This window comes from Haemorhous mexicanus, chromosome 10 (genome assembly GCF_027477595.1).
Source record: "Haemorhous mexicanus isolate bHaeMex1 chromosome 10, bHaeMex1.pri, whole genome shotgun sequence".
Classification (NCBI taxonomy): domain Eukaryota; kingdom Metazoa; phylum Chordata; class Aves; order Passeriformes; family Fringillidae; genus Haemorhous; species Haemorhous mexicanus.
In genome coordinates this window covers 26,239,459-26,254,492 of record NC_082350.1, presented here as the reverse complement: position 1 = coordinate 26,254,492, position 15,034 = coordinate 26,239,459, and the positions used below count along the sequence as shown (strand labels likewise).

At 51.2% G+C, this 15,034-nt stretch overlaps 1 protein-coding gene across 1 annotated transcript; it reads right to left on the bottom strand.

Moving 5' to 3' along the window:
- Positions 1-954: 954 nt before the first annotated feature.
- On the bottom strand, positions 955-9,854 carry P2RY14 (purinergic receptor P2Y14). Its single transcript, XM_059855932.1, has 2 exons — positions 9,644-9,854; positions 955-2,727 (listed from the first exon to the last, which is right to left on the bottom strand). Exon 2 carries the CDS (start codon positions 2,707-2,709, stop codon positions 1,696-1,698), a length of 1,014 nt encoding a protein of 337 aa, XP_059711915.1. The 5' UTR covers positions 2,710-2,727; positions 9,644-9,854; the 3' UTR covers positions 955-1,695.
- Positions 9,855-15,034: the final 5,180 nt, after the last annotated feature.

Sequence of the window (15,034 nt, the reverse complement as noted above, 5' to 3'; positions counted from 1 at the left end):
GGAACTCTGCTTCCCCCCTTCCCCACGTGTATCTCACATTTAAAATCCGTCTGAAATTAGGACTTTGCAATGTAGCTGTTCCTCATTTGTTTTAATACTCCTGCATGAAATTCTAGGTTCTGGGGATCTCATGGTGTTTGTTTTACAGTTACACCTTAGTTGGCAGATCTGAAGACACCTAGGGGTTCTGCTGATTGCAATGAACATTCTAAATATTTGGATATTTTCCAAGGACTATTAAAAATAACATGATACATTAGGGAAGTCAGGGAAATCTTTATTTTTTGTTTGGTTGGTTTGGGAAACCATGAGAAAATATCTGACCCATGCTGGGGTGAGGTACTGACAGCAATACAGAAACTCCAGCTGGTGGCCCTGGGTTGTAATTGAGAATCCACAGGAATTTACAAACCCTGCACCAGAGCTTTGTGGAGAAAGAGATGAAGAATGTCTGGTTCTAGGTTTAGTCATGAACTGAAAGTTCAGACCATATTTGTCAAAATGTTTGCAAAGCTTGATAATCTGGAATGATCCCGTGTCCAGTTGTGAGCAAACATCGACTCTTTTTGTAGTGTTCTGCTCAGGCAAAGCTGATTTCCTGTACTTGCAGGGGTTTTTAAAGCCCAGACTGCAGCACTGGCAGTTGTTTGTGTCTGTGTGTCTCTGTCTGTCAGTCTCCCCTTTTCTGCCGAGTCAGTTTACAGACCAGGGAACTTTTCCAGGTCTGAAAGGACGGAGTGATGGTTTAGTGAACCTTTGCTGTGTAATGGTCTGCCCTTCCTGCAGAAGTGTTATGGGAAGAGAGCAGATCTTGGAAGGTGAGTAGTTCCTGCGTGTGTGAGGAGCTGGCTTGGGCTGAGCCCAGCCTGATGTGCTGGGAAAGCACCAAATTTTTAAAAAAATTTCACCCTGAGATCTGTTTGGACTAAAACAAAAAGCAGTGGCAGAAAGGTATTTATGTTCCTATAGCTTCTTTATTAAGTAAAATGAAGACATTCAGCTCCAGAGTCACTCTCTGAAAGCTTTAGTGGATAGTTTAGGCCCTGGTATGTTTTTCCTGTACAATAATAAAATCAATTTTAAAAAGCTGCTCTGAAAAATAAAGTTATAACAGAGATTATATTTGTATAGAGCATGTCGGTGGCTTTTGGCTGTTACCTTGCTACAGACAGAAATGCTTTACTGCTGTATAAAAATAATGGGAAAACCAGCAAACCATTCTTTCTAGATTTAAATGTACCAGAGTTTTTACACAGCTGTACTTGTGTGTTCCCAGACAGCTCCATGGTGTTCTTGCCTCTTGCTGCACCAGCAGTGAGGGAGCTGCTGCCGTTTGGTGTGGACACGTTTCTGTTCATGCGAGTCCAGAGAAGCAGGCTGGTGTGGTTTTGGGTCTGTGGGATGGTCCTTCCAGAGACCCACGGCCTGGAGCTCCAGAATGTGCTGTTCCAGGTTCTCCTCTCTGTGTTTCTGAGATCCAGATGGGCTGTGTCACACCCCATTGCAGTCAGGGCATCAGCTGGAACAGCACGTCGTGAATATATTGGCAATACTGGGTTTAGGCAGAGAAGTAGCACCTGGTGTTTTGCTGAACCCCTCTCCTGCTTGTTGCTGGTTGTCCTGTGCTCTGTTTCTTTGGGACATTTGTGTTCATGAATAACTTCCTGAAATGTGCACTATTGTGGAAACACAAACCTACACTATATTTATGCTTTCCCGAAGCGTATTTGATCTTCTAGATTTAGAAATTTCAACCTCACTTGGAGCTTTCAGCTTGAGGTGCAGTTTTTGATACAGCTTTTCTCTAAAGGGGAGGCAGAGGAAAAAATAAATAATGGGGTCAAGGCAGACGTTTGCTGCAGACAGCACCAGAGTGAACTCCTTGGCGTAGTACAGCGATTTTTGGGACTGGCAGGTGAACTGGGAGCTGGTCTGGCTCAAGGTGTATGGGGTCCTGCAGAGGTGGTAGGGCACAAAGCAAATGACAAACACAAACATGATGGTGAATATGTTCCGGCTGGTTTTTCTCTTGGCCGTGTCTGAGCTCCTCCGGAATTTTTTGTAAGAGCTGTATATTTTTTTGGATATAGAAGTGTAAAATACGATTAGCAGGAAAAAAACAATCCAGAAAATCCCAGTGCAAATATATGTTGTTGCTTTGTGCCACTGTCTGCCAAGTTTGCTTTTAAGACCTATACATTTTTTGGAGTAATTGTCTTTAGTGATTTCATTAGTTAAAATCATATTTGGAAATGACATAATCATTAGTAACAGCCATATGATCACAGAGACCACCTTGCTGTAGTTAACGGTGTGAACAAAGGAGGTGAACAAAGGCTTTACGATTTTGTAGTACCTGTCAAAGCCAATGAGGCCAAAGAAGGTGATCCCGATGTACATGTTCATGTAGAACACAACTGCCGAGTACCGGCACACGAACAGGCTGAGCTCTGCAGGGGCAATTCCTGAGTCAGCCAGGATCTTGAAAGGAAACGTCAGGCTCATCAGGAGGTCGGCCACAGCGATGTTCTTGAGATAGACAATAAAGCTCTTGGTGCTGGACACGTAGAGGAAGACCCAGGCTGCCAGGGCGTTGAGCGAGAGCCCTGCCAGGAAGATGAGGCAGTAGAGCAGCGGGATGACCGTGGTGGTGATCACCGTGCTGTGGCTGCAGTTGGTTCCCAAGGAGCTGCTGCTAGAGTTGAGCATCTTGCAGTATCCTCATTCCTAGAAGAGAGAAAAGAGTGTCTGAGTAGGACGGGGTGGTGCTGGGCTTCTGCTAACTGCTCTGAGTTTTCTGCCCTCACTTCCAAACGAGCTCAGCGTGCCTCTCAGAAACAGCCACGTCCCACACCCGGCATTCCCAGCAGGGAATGGAGAGGATTTTCTGAGCAGTGCCCTCTCACTTCCTGGTGATGTTCCAAGGCATGTTGTTGCTTTGAACAGAGGATCCATTTTCTTCTCTGTTTGACTTTAACCCCTTGCCTTCCAGCCCAGGGCTGCCCCTTTCCTGCAGGCATGAGCCCCCGTGCTGTGAGCTGGGACTGACCCACGGTGATCTGGTGACTCAGGGTTAATGAGATGTGCTTTTTAAAGGTTAAATGTGAATTTTTAACATCGATTAACCGTGAAGCATGAGGGATATCAATATTTCTGGTCAAAATGTTCTGTAAGAACTCCTGTTAGTCAAGTGTGGAGATACCCAGTGTATGGCAATATATCCCAGTGTTCCCTTGCAAGGAACTCGCATGTGCAGCTGGAAGAGTTCACTGCAAAGTTCCAGCAGCCCAGCACACAGCAGTGTGTCTGCTTTAGCTTGTAATGTGGGAGCTTGAGCTGGCTTCTCAAGTCAGTCAAATTTACATGTTAAAGAATCTCCAAGAAGAAATCACATCTGCTGTCTGCTTTTCTTTGCCAGAATGTTTGTGGGGGTGGATTATCCTCTGTGGGGAGGGCAGAACAAATATAGATATAAATATAATGCTGGTGTATTTGGCAAGTGAAACCCTGGGTAACTGGAAAATATGTGCCTTGGAGCTGGGAAAAAGCCCACCTTGTCTTTTAAAAAGTAAAGAATTTCCTTTTATCCCCTTTCTGAGTCAGCAGCTGATGTCTCTGTGGAGTGGGCTGGAGCCTGAATGCAACCTTGCAATAGCTATAAATTGACATTTTTTCTCAAACAGGTAAAATGGTCTCCTTTGGTGTGTAGTTTTCTGTAGCTCTTGCAGATGGTGTGAAGTCTGATCAGCTTAGGTGGGCTCTGGAGCCTGCATGGGTGAGAGGAGCACGGGGTGGGTGTAACCCTGAGCACACCCAAAGCCTGCACTGGACCTCGTCCTGCTCATTATCCTGCCAGAGCAGCAGCTGTCCTGCCTTTGTCATCAAGGCCTTTGTTCTTGTTTGGCTGGGGTTCTAAAAAACAAAGATGGTTTGGAGAGTAGGTATTAAACTACCACGTGTACAGGTGCATTAGAGCTGGGAGGATATGAGGGTAGAGCTTGGGGTGATACTGCTGAAAGCAGAAGCATCTTCTGGAAAGGCACTAATAGCAGATGGCATTTTAATTTAAATAGTAACACACTGTATTTAGAAACTGTTCTCTCCTGCTGTGTCCCTGTTCCCTTTCTCCCTCCAGGCTGCCTCAGCAGAACCCTCTCTCTGCTCATGGTGGGTTAAGAACTCGCTCCTTCTCTGTAGGGTTTTCTACAGCCAAGAGCCCCCAGGTGGGTCTTTCTGTGCTTGGACTGGGGGTAGGTGTTAAATGGTTTAGAAGTTCATGGAGTATGTTTTGTGCTGAGGCATCATCCAACAAAGGATCATTTCAGAGCTCTGTGGCTGCAGATGTGGACATCAAATCTTTGTGAAGTCCACTGTGTCTGTGCAGCACAGAGGACACCCCAGACAAGTTTTACATCTGATACCAGCAGGTTGATCAACTGTCTGTCACTGAGAGGGGGCCACAGGCCAGGCCAGACTCTGTCCACATTTCCCTGCCCCTGGCACATCCTTACCTTCCCTCAGCTGCCTGCTGTGGGACTTTGCTGAGGGTCTAGAGGGCTGGCCATCCCCTGGCAGGGGCTCTGCCCTTGCTGGGACCCCTTTGGAGAGACAGACACAGCCCTGCATCCTGGCAGAGCACACCTGTGCTGCTGAGGGGCTCCGACAGCACTGGGCAGAGCTCACACGGCTGCAGGCCTCTCAGGAGAGCTCAGAAGGGCTGGGGACAGACATGGGGCAGTCATGCTCCAGCTAAAGCCTGTCACTGCCCGGGCAGGGCTGGAGGCTCCTGTGTCCCCTCTGAGCATCACAGCTCCGAGTTCATGGCCAGTTTTATCTGTTCTTTGTGCCACCTTGTCACACTCTGCTCCTTTTGGAGGGTCTTGTCCTAGGCTGTCATTGGTTCAGCACTGACAGCAAACACTGGTACCTTGTCACCTTGTGTCTTGGTGCCACCTTGTCACACTCTGCTCCTTTTGGAGGGTCTTGTCCTATGCTGTCATTGGTTCAGCACTGACAGCAAACACTGGCACCTTCCTGGCCTGTCCCCTCGGTCTCTTGGGGGCCCAGCGTGGCTCCTGCAGTGGTTGCTGGGGGGGCAGAGGGGTATGTCAGTGCCATTTGGGACAGGTGGCACACAGAGGGGGGTGTGTCAGTGCCATTTGGGACAGGGGGCACACAGAGGGGTGTGTCAGTGCCATTTGGGACAGGTGGCACACAGAGGGGTGTGTCAGTGCCAGCTTTTGGGAGGGTGGCACACAGAGGGGGGTGTGTCAGTGCCATTTGGGACAGGTGGCACACAGAGGGGGTGTGTCAGTGCCATTTGGGACAGGTGGCACACAGAGGGGGGTGTGTCAGTGCCATTTGGGACAGGTGGCACACAGAGGGGCTGTGTCAGTGCCATTTGGGACAGGTGGCACACAGAGGGGGGTGTGTCAGTGCCAGCTTTTGGGATGGTGGCACACAGAGGGGGGTGTGTCAGTGCCATTTGGGACAGGTGGCACACAGAGGGGTGTGTCAGTGCCATTTGGGACAGGTGGCACACAGAGGGGCTGTGTCAGTGCCAGCTTTTGGGAGGGTGGCACACAGAGGGGGGTGTGTCAGTGCCATTTGGGACAGGTGGCACACAGAGGGGTGTGTCAGTGCCAGCTTTTGGGATGGTGGCACACAGAGGGGGTGTGTCAGTGCCATTTGGGACAGGTGGCACACAGAGGGGGGTGTGTCAGTGCCATTTGGGACAGGTGGCACACAGAGGGGTGTGTCAGTGCCATTTGGGACAGGGGGCACACAGAGGGGTGTGTCAGTGCCATTTGGGACAGGTGGCACACAGAGGGGCTGTGTCAGTGCCATTTGGGACAGGTGGCACACAGAGGGGGTGTGTCAGTGCCATTTGGGACAGGTGGCACACAGAGGGGTGTGTCAGTGCCATTTGGGACAGGTGGCACACAGAGGGGTGTGTCAGTGCCATTTGGGAGGGTGGCACACAGAGGGGCTGTGTCAGTGCCATTTGGGACAGGTGGCACACAGAGGGGGGTGTGTCAGTGCCATTTGGGACAGGTGGCACACAGAGGGGTGTGTCAGTGCCATTTGGGACAGGTGGCACACAGAGGGGGGTGTGTCAGTGCCATTTGGGACAGGTGGCACACAGAGGGGTGTGTCAGTGCCATTTGGGACAGGTGGCACACAGAGGGGCTGTGTCAGTGCCATTTGGGACAGGTGGCACACAGAGGGGGTGTGTCAGTGCCATTTGGGACAGGTGGCACACAGAGGGGTGTGTCAGTGCCATTTGGGACAGGTGGCACACAGAGGGGTGTGTCAGTGCCATTTGGGAGGGTGGCACACAGAGGGGCTGTGTCAGTGCCATTTGGGATGGTGGCACACAGAGGGGGGTGTGTCAGTGCCATTTGGGAGGGTGGCACACAGAGGGGGGTGTCAGTGCCATTTGGGACAGGGGGCACACAGAGGGGGTGTGTCAGTGCCATTTGGGACAGGTGGCACACAGAGGGGGTGTGTCAGTGCCATTTGGGACAGGTGGCACACAGCCTTTCGTATCCAGCAGCTGTTCTTGCTTGAACGCTTGGGCCAGCATAAAGTACATTGATTCTGTGTGAATGCTGTCAGCTAGTTGTGCAAAACCAGCAAACTTGATTCACCAGATGACCAAGATTGATTGGGTAAAATATTCTGAAAGTTCTGAACTTTCTCAGTGTGTAAATCATGTTGTCTTGGCACGACACACCAAAGGGAAGCTGCATAAACCATTAGAAGTGCTCTGTCCTTCTGAGGTCATTCCTGTGCTGTCCCCTGTGACTCTAACACAGTAGCATTAAGGCAATACTTGACTTCTGTGACATAGCTGTCTAGTTCAAAGTTCACCCTGCCTTACTGAACATAAGAATAATATTTATGAGTTGTTTTTTAAATTTATTTACCCTGACTTTACCAGATGTTGTGTTGTTCCAAGTACACATTTTAGCTATTTATGGAAACGAATGCAGCTGTTTAATAAATGTGTAATAGTTACTGGGTCAGGAACTGGTGACAGTGGTCACTATTGCCAGAAGTCTTTTTTGAACTGCAAAACAGAGTTAATCAGGGGAGGCAATCATGCTGGATGGTACCTCTGATGTTAGGAGGAAGCTGGAGAAGGAAGAAGCACAGCACACACCACAGCCATTGCAAGTTGTGCTGAGTGTGCTAAAAGAAGAACCTTATTTTAAGATTTTCTCTCTAATGTGGTAGGAATGTTGGTGCTGGTGGAACTTGCAGTGCTGCCCGTGCTGCTGTAATGCAGTGGGAAAGCTGCAGTGGGTGTCCCTGTGGGGCAGGAGGGGGTGAGGCTCTGGGAGCTGGGCTGGGCACGGTCAGGGGCCAGGGGGGCTGGCTGAGGGGAGCCCCCTCCCCAAACTCCGGGCACTGCTCGGCCTGAGCGTGGTCAGGGCTGCTCTGGCCCTCCCCTGTGTCCCCAGAGAGGAGCCCAGGGTGGGTGCCAGGTGGAGACACGCAGGGTCCCGGCTGGAATGGCTGCTCTCCTCTGCAGGGCACTGCTCACACAGACTCTGGAGATGTCTTGGGGCATTGGACTTGCTGCGAGTTTGCCAGGAGACTAAAATTTTGTTATTTACTGTTCTTATTATGACATTTGTCATAGGGCAATGTCTGGGCTTTAATACTTAGGAGAATAAAAGTATGCAAAATAATGGGATATTTTAGCCTCTGGAAATGGCATGTTGGGTGGTAGTTCTTGTTTGGTGTAGAATGTAGTGGAGGAATGCTGGAATTAGGATGGCAGAAGGAATAGGTGGCATTCCACTGCAGTAGGGGAGGATCTGCCATGGTGAACGTGGGATGAATTAGGATGGCAGAAGGAATAGGTGGCATTCTGGTGGCATTCCACTGCAGTAGGATCTGCCGTGGGCTGGGCAGTGCCCCTCCTCCAGCAGGGCTGCAGCAGCAGTGCAGTGCTCAGTGCAGCAGTGACCACTGCTGTGTCTGGCCCGTGCCCTCCAGCTCCTGCTGCCTGGACCCCTCAGGGGTGCTGTGCAAGGACAGGGGACACAGAGAGCCGTGCCTCTCCTCAGCTGCTCCCTGGGCTGCTGGTGGCAGTGGCTGGGAACTGAGTGTGTCCTGTGGTGTGGCCCCTGGTGACACTGGGTGTGCTCTGCACTGCGGGCAGACATGGGAAGGACAGGTGGGACTGTCGCTGTCCATGTTAGCAGGACATCCCACCTGTGACCCCAGAAGGCCAAATCCAGGATGCTGTGGTGAGGAGGGGCTCTCCTGGCACCTGCAGAGCTGCTGGTGCTCTGGAGGACACGGGGAGGGAGCCAGCAGGTACAGGGAGCAGAGGAGATAAGGTTGTGTGTTTCCATTACAGCCACGGCTCCTCTGGGCGCAGTGTCAGGACACCTCAAGGGCAGAACTGTACTTCTGTCTGGCAAAAACCACCAGTAACTGTTTCATTTCTTCTTCCTGTCCAGCAGTTGCTGCTCTCTTTTATCTGAAATTTAACAGCTTTGTCTTCCTCATCAGCTAAATTTTTCACTCTTTTTATTTCTGATTTTTAGACAAGAGTATGCGTTATTCTGAGCACGCTTTTAACCTTAAAAGGTTGTAGACTGTGACGTATCTGTGCAAACCCTGACACTCAGATGGAAACTTGGGCAATGCTTTGAGCTCTTCACACACAGCATAATTTTCAGATCTAATTCAAATACTCAGTTTTTAAAATTAAGTCTCAAAATTCCTCCACTGAGACCCTTCCTATCTCACATCAGTTATCATACTGGAATTACGGAGTGGTGGATGTGAGAGGAAATGTGAGGTCAGGTAAGAGTAGCTTAAGAAGTTAATAACAATAATAACAATAACAATAATAGATTGTAATGAAGAAAAATAACTAGGAGAAAGATAAACCCCAAGAAAAACAAGTGGGTCAGCTTTCCTGGCATGCCCTTCTGCACTGGCAGGACATGAGAAGCTGCACCTGACTTGGTGCAAGCCCTGCTCATCAACAGCTAAACTATCAGGGTTCATCAGAGAACCATGGTTCTCATCCCAAACCCAAACACACTTCTGTACCAGCTACTGGGAGAAAATTAACTCTATCCCAGCTAAAACCAGAGCCCTGGGTCAATAAAACATTTTAATGATTATTAGTTGCATTGTCCTAAAACTGGGTTTTTAAAAGTAGTAAAATGTGTCTCAAGAAAGTTTTTCCCTTTAATATTATATTTTAATGGTAGTATTTGTCATTCAAATATTTTATTTTAGATTCTATTTTCTGATGTTTTAAACTATGAGTTTTATATAGTTACAATTTCTCAGCCATAAATTAAAACAAAAGTAGTTGCTTAAGAAAAATATCTTTTTCAGGCAGACAAGAAGAATCCTTGTCTGCGGGTTCTCTGTCTGCTGGCACAGCTGGAGCCTGCTCCATGGCTGAATCAGTAGTTTCTGTAGTTAGTTAGTTAGTTAGAACTAGTTAGTTCGTGTTATTAGTTGTTAGTGGTCTGCAGAACGCGCGGATGCTCGCCTTATTTGCCAATTTAAGAAGTAAAATTATGCTGGCAGTTACTTAAAAATACCCGAGGGTGTTCGAGAGCGTTTGCAGGGGACAGGAGCAGCGATGGAGGCAGCGTCTCACCTGGGCAGCAGTGCGGGATGGCGTGCGCGGTTCCTCCTCTGCCGCGCCGCTCCGAGAGCTCGGGCCGGGGAGCCGCTCCGGGGGGGATCGGCCGGGGGGATCGGCCGGGGAGCCGCTCCGGGAGGGATCGGTCAGGGGATCGGCCGGGGAGCCGCTCCGGGGGGGATCGGTCAGGGGATCGGCCGGGGAGCCGCTCCGGGGGGGATCGGCCGGGGGGATCGGCCGGGGAGCCGCTCCGGGAGGGATCGGTCAGGGGATCGGCCGGGGAGCCGCTCCGGGGGGGATCGGCCGGGGAGCCGCTCCGGGAGGGATCGGTCCGGGGATCGGCCGGGGAGCCGCTCCGGGAGGGATCGGCCGGGGGGATCGGCCGGGGAGCCGCTCCGGGAGGGATCGGTCAGGAGATCGGCCGGGGAGCCGCTTCGGGAGGGATCGGCCGGGGAGCCGCTCCGGGAGGGATCGGCCAGGGGATCGGCCGGGGAGCCGCTCCGGGGGGGATCGGCCGGGGGGATCGGCCGGGGAGCCGCTCCGGGAGGGATCGGCCGGGGGGATCGGCCGGGGAGCCGCTCGCAGGGAGCCGGTCCCGCTCCTGCCCGCCCGCCGTGCCCGCGCCCCGCCGCTGCCCCCAGCGCAGCCCTGCGAGGATTCCGGAGCAGAAAGGGGAAGGGCTGGCGAGCCGGGCCGTGCCCCTGCCCGGCTGCGGCTGTGCCCGGCTGCGGCTGTGCCCGTGCCCGGCTGTGGCTGTGGCCGGCTGCGGCTGTGCCCGTGCCCGGCTGTGCCCCTGCCCGGCTGCGGCTGTGCCCGTGCCCGGCTGTTCCTCTGCCCGGCTGTGGCTGTGCCCGTGCCCGTGCCCGTGCCCGTGCCCCAGCCCGGCTGTGGCTGTGCCCGTGGCTGTGGCCCGGCTCTCAGCCTGCAGCTGGCCCGGCCGGGGAGCAGCGCTGAGCGGCTTTCGGGACAGACGCAAGTGCAGCTGGCGCAGCAGGGAGAGGGCTGAACTGCTGCGCTGCAGTTTGCTTTTCCTAAACTGTTCCCAGGGCTGGCTGCGACCTTTACTGTGACGCATCCTGCCCCGAGAGCCGCGGCTCTGTGCTTGGGAGGGCTTGAACGGGAGCCATGGGCTCGCGTGGTGCCTGCTCGGGCTGGGAGATGGACTCTGGGCATACGGGATGGGTCTGGTGTTTGGCTGTTTCCTTTCTCTTTTTTTTGTGCTATTCTTTTCTTGTAACTTTAAACACCTGCTTGGCTTCCTCCCTTCTTGTTCCTCCCAAAAGTTTTCTGTGAGGCTTTGAAATCAAGCACAGAATTAGTGGAAAGGTATGGTAATAGAAGAGCTAATAGCTTCTCTGTGGATGTAGGAAAGGAGTATATTCTGAGAGAGAGCTGAGGTTTGGGGGGGGATAGGTAAATCGAGGTTTAAATGTTTATTTAAAAACTGTGAAATATGTACATTGTGTACCTTAGAACAAGTAAACATTTAGTGCAGGACTTGAGCTCTGCTTGACAGTGTGTCACCTAAACCCTACAGAAAATACACAATTCCTCATGGACTTTGCTTCTGTGAGGGTTTCTCTCTTTAGAAGAGGGGGCCAAAGGCACAGGAAAACACATGCACCTTCTTCCTGCGTGTTGCTGCCGTATCCACATCCTTCACATGAGGCCACTGTGAGCTACCCTGAACCTCCAGTCCCTTCCTTGCCCCAAATTTCATTGAACATCTCTCCGTGCAATAAGGGGGTACCTTGAGAGGCAGAATTGTCTGCACGTTCTTGCCAGTACTCCTGTCCCTCTCTCCATCCTGAGACTCACAGCCCAAAGCTGTAGTGGTCAGCCCAAGGCTTTGGGGTGATGGGTTTGGGCCTTGGCTTCAGTGACCATTTTGTACTTTCCCCATGGATCAGGCAGAACAAATGGGGCACGAGGCTTCTCAGGCACTCCCCAGAAGACACCAGGCAGCCAAGCTTTCCTCTCTTTCCGTGCACCCTGTGGTCACTTACTGAAGCAGGGATGGGAGGAGTGAATCAGATAAGGTTTGGTTTCAAAGCCGTGGGCTCTCTGAGATGGAGAGGAGCACGGGAAGCCCCAAAGGAGAGGTAGTGCAGTGTTCTCCAGGGTAAAATGCCAGTCTGTGATGGATTAAATGTTGCAGCACAGATGATAATTTTTTGCAATGAGAAGTAAGCAGTTGTCCAGGGCAGAGGATTAAGGGCTTAAAGAGAGGGTGGGGTGCCTGAGCTCTGTGCACAGCTTCACCCCGTTGGAATGACTCTGGCCAGCAGGGCAAACCCCGGGGCTGCTCTGTTGTACAAACATGGGGGTTTTTCCAGCAGGCCAGCCAAACTCAGTGTTTAAGGATCTCAGGATATGGCTGCTGTTTCTAGAGGGTTGGAAGGGAGGCAGTGAGCAGGGTCACTAGAAGGCCCTGCACTTTGCCATGCACTTTAGGTGACTGAAGAACAAACTGATCATGTATTTTACCTTTAGCCATGCAAGTCTGCTGCCTCCCCCAAAATTCCCAGCTGCTGGTTGTCTTATTGAGAGAAGCTGTTAACACTTTGTCTGGGCTGAGGGCCTGAGGAGGGAATCCTTTTGCATGATCCTGCTGATGGATTTGTGTCCCGGCAGGTCTGGTGACAGAGGCACTGGGGCTGGTTTGGTTCTTCTCCTGGCTGGTGCCAGCAGGGCAGGGTGGGGTGGCAGCTCTGCAGTCCTTGCTGGCAGAGTGGGGCTGATGGCTCCTGGCTGGAGTTCTGAATGCAGGATCTTACAGCACCAAGCCTTTGCCATGTGGAGGGGTATCTGTGACCAGGGTCTCCCCTGTGCCCTTCCAGCCCTGCTGACAGAGCTGCCAGTGCTTCCAGCCCTCCTGAGCACAAAATCATGCAGACCCTGGGGTACCAGTGGCCAGCTCTGGGAACTGCTAAAAGCAGGATGAACAAAACAAATACTTTCCTAGGATAATCCCCCTAGAAGCCAGCTAATTACAAAAGTATTGCAGGACTTCTAGTTGTGCTTTTGCCCTGTCAAATCTGCCAGCAAATGTTTTCTGCTCAATTTTGTTTGGGTGATGGGTGGGTGCCTGTGCATCCTCATGGAGCAGCCTTCTGAGCCCTTACAAGGATTTGTCTGGAGCTCCCTCATCATGCCCACGTTCAGGTGGCACCACTGCTGCTCCCAGGCTGATGTTTGGCCTTAGGGGTGGCAGGAGAGGGGTGCTGAGGGAGGGGACTGTGCTGGGCTGAACTAGAAAATCCTTCATGTGGGCTTTGATCGAGTAATTTTCCTTACTTAGTCAAAGCAGGCTTTCCTGCAGATGGTTCTCTTGTCCTTCAGCCACAGGCAGCAGTTTTTCTAGTTACACATTTGTACTTCAAAGACTGTCGACATAATTTTTGTAATTTCTCCCGTGTCTCTTTCTCAAAGACAATTGTGTTTAGGGTACCTCCTTTTCTGACTTCAAAATCATGCATTCTACATCTGTAGCCCCTCCAGGGAATGGGGAGCTTTTGATTTCCTTTCGTGTGCACGATAAACTCTCCTCAAAAACGGCACAAACAACTCCTTTATATTTTCCACATTTTTCTTTCCTTTTTTTTTTTTGCCTTTTTCTCTACTGCCTTTTTCTCATCCTTCCACTGTTTCTGGTCACAGGGTTAATATCTGGTCACAAGTGTCCTGATCCCAAGCCTAAGACCTGGGTCAGCACTGGCATAGAGGAGGGCAGAGCACTTATCAAATGGTGTCTCTTCTGGGGAGGGTGAGGAGGGCAAACCCATCGATCTGTCCCTGCAGTTTTGTGCTGAATTCTTATCCCCCAGTTAGATGCAAAACTGGGGTACCTTTTATACCTTATAACCCCTGATGTGTGAGGCTCTGTGGGCAGTCAGACCTTCCGTTTGTGGGTGCCTTTGACAGAACCTGTGTGTGGGTGGGGGGGGTTTGGTTACAGAGCATTTCTGGTTAACACAGACCACAGGACCTCCCTCCGGCTTGGTGCCTGCACCATGGGCTCCCTGGCATCTTGAGTTTTGCATTTCTTCACTGTTCAATGCTTCCAGCCCTGACCGAGCTGGGGGAACCTGTCACGGCCACTCTGCTTTTCACTGCTTTCCCACTGCTTCATCACCTGGAGAGTGGTGGGTGCCAATGCAAAGACAGATTTTCAGAAATTTGGGTGGGTTTAGTTTCCTTTCTTAGGATTCTTGTGAAGCTGCACTGGTATAAAGTCACAGGAAAAGTCATTAGTAGAAAAACCACAGAAGCAGAGTGCAAAATAAATGTGATGACAAAAGTCCTGCAGCAGCAGTGATCTGGAGCTGGTACTGAGTACAGGTTCAAATCACATTTCTGCCACAATAATGCCCTGGCATGGAGAGCTCTGCCTTGGCTATCCAATCAGAATATATAAGATGTAATGCAAAGCTTCCTGAATGTAAAAAATCCCAAATATTAATGAATTGTTTAATTGTTCAGGCATTGCTCCTTGCATTCTTGGGTCAGATCTGCTGTTGTACTTCCACCAGAAAACTGTGTTTTCTCTTAAAAATGGGACTCTGGGACTGCAGAGCCACAGTTTATATCCACGTCTGCCCTGATATGGCTCTCTGAAAGGGCAGTCACAGGTCAGAGCCTGAGACTTTCCATACAACTTCCTTGTAGCTTTTTCTTTCAAGATGAACTCTTAGCGACCAAAATTCCATGTCAAATCTGGATAAATTAAATATAGTTATCTGGTATTTGGGGGTTGGGATTTTTTTGTACAATTCATATTTAGCCCTGGGAAAATACTTCACAAAGAGCATCTTCAAAGAACTGTCATGTAAGTGAGTGTGCACAAAGCAGTGACAGATTGTCACAGATACAGCCTGTCAAGGAGAGCAAGCTGCTCTGGGGTGATGCTGCAGTGCAGTGCTGGGTGCATGTGGGGCTCAGGCTGCAGTGCTGCCTGCCTGCGGGGCTCAGGCTGCAGTGCTGCCTGCATGAGGAGCTCAGGCTGCAGTGCTGCCTGCATGAGGGGCTCAGGCTGCAGTGCTGCCTGCATGAGGGGCTCAGGCTGCAGTGCAGGGGCTGCTCCTGCCTGCCCTGTGTGCTGGGCATGCATGGCTGTGGCTTCCCTTCCCACATTTCACATGGATTTCACTTCTGGGACCCTTCCCAGAAATTGCTGATTGCTTCATCCCTTTGCTCCCTGCATTGGGGGCATCTTCAGGCTGAGCTCTGGAGGGCACCATCCCATCACCTGAGTGTGGCTGCTCTGGGTAACAGATTTTTGGTGGAAAGCTCTTAAGAGGGGTCAGCAGTGGTGTCTCTCTAGGAGGAAACACCCTGAAAATCCATCCTTCAGTTGAAGATCCGTGGGAGGTGAGCAAGGTGGTGTGTGTGCATCCTGCCAAGAGG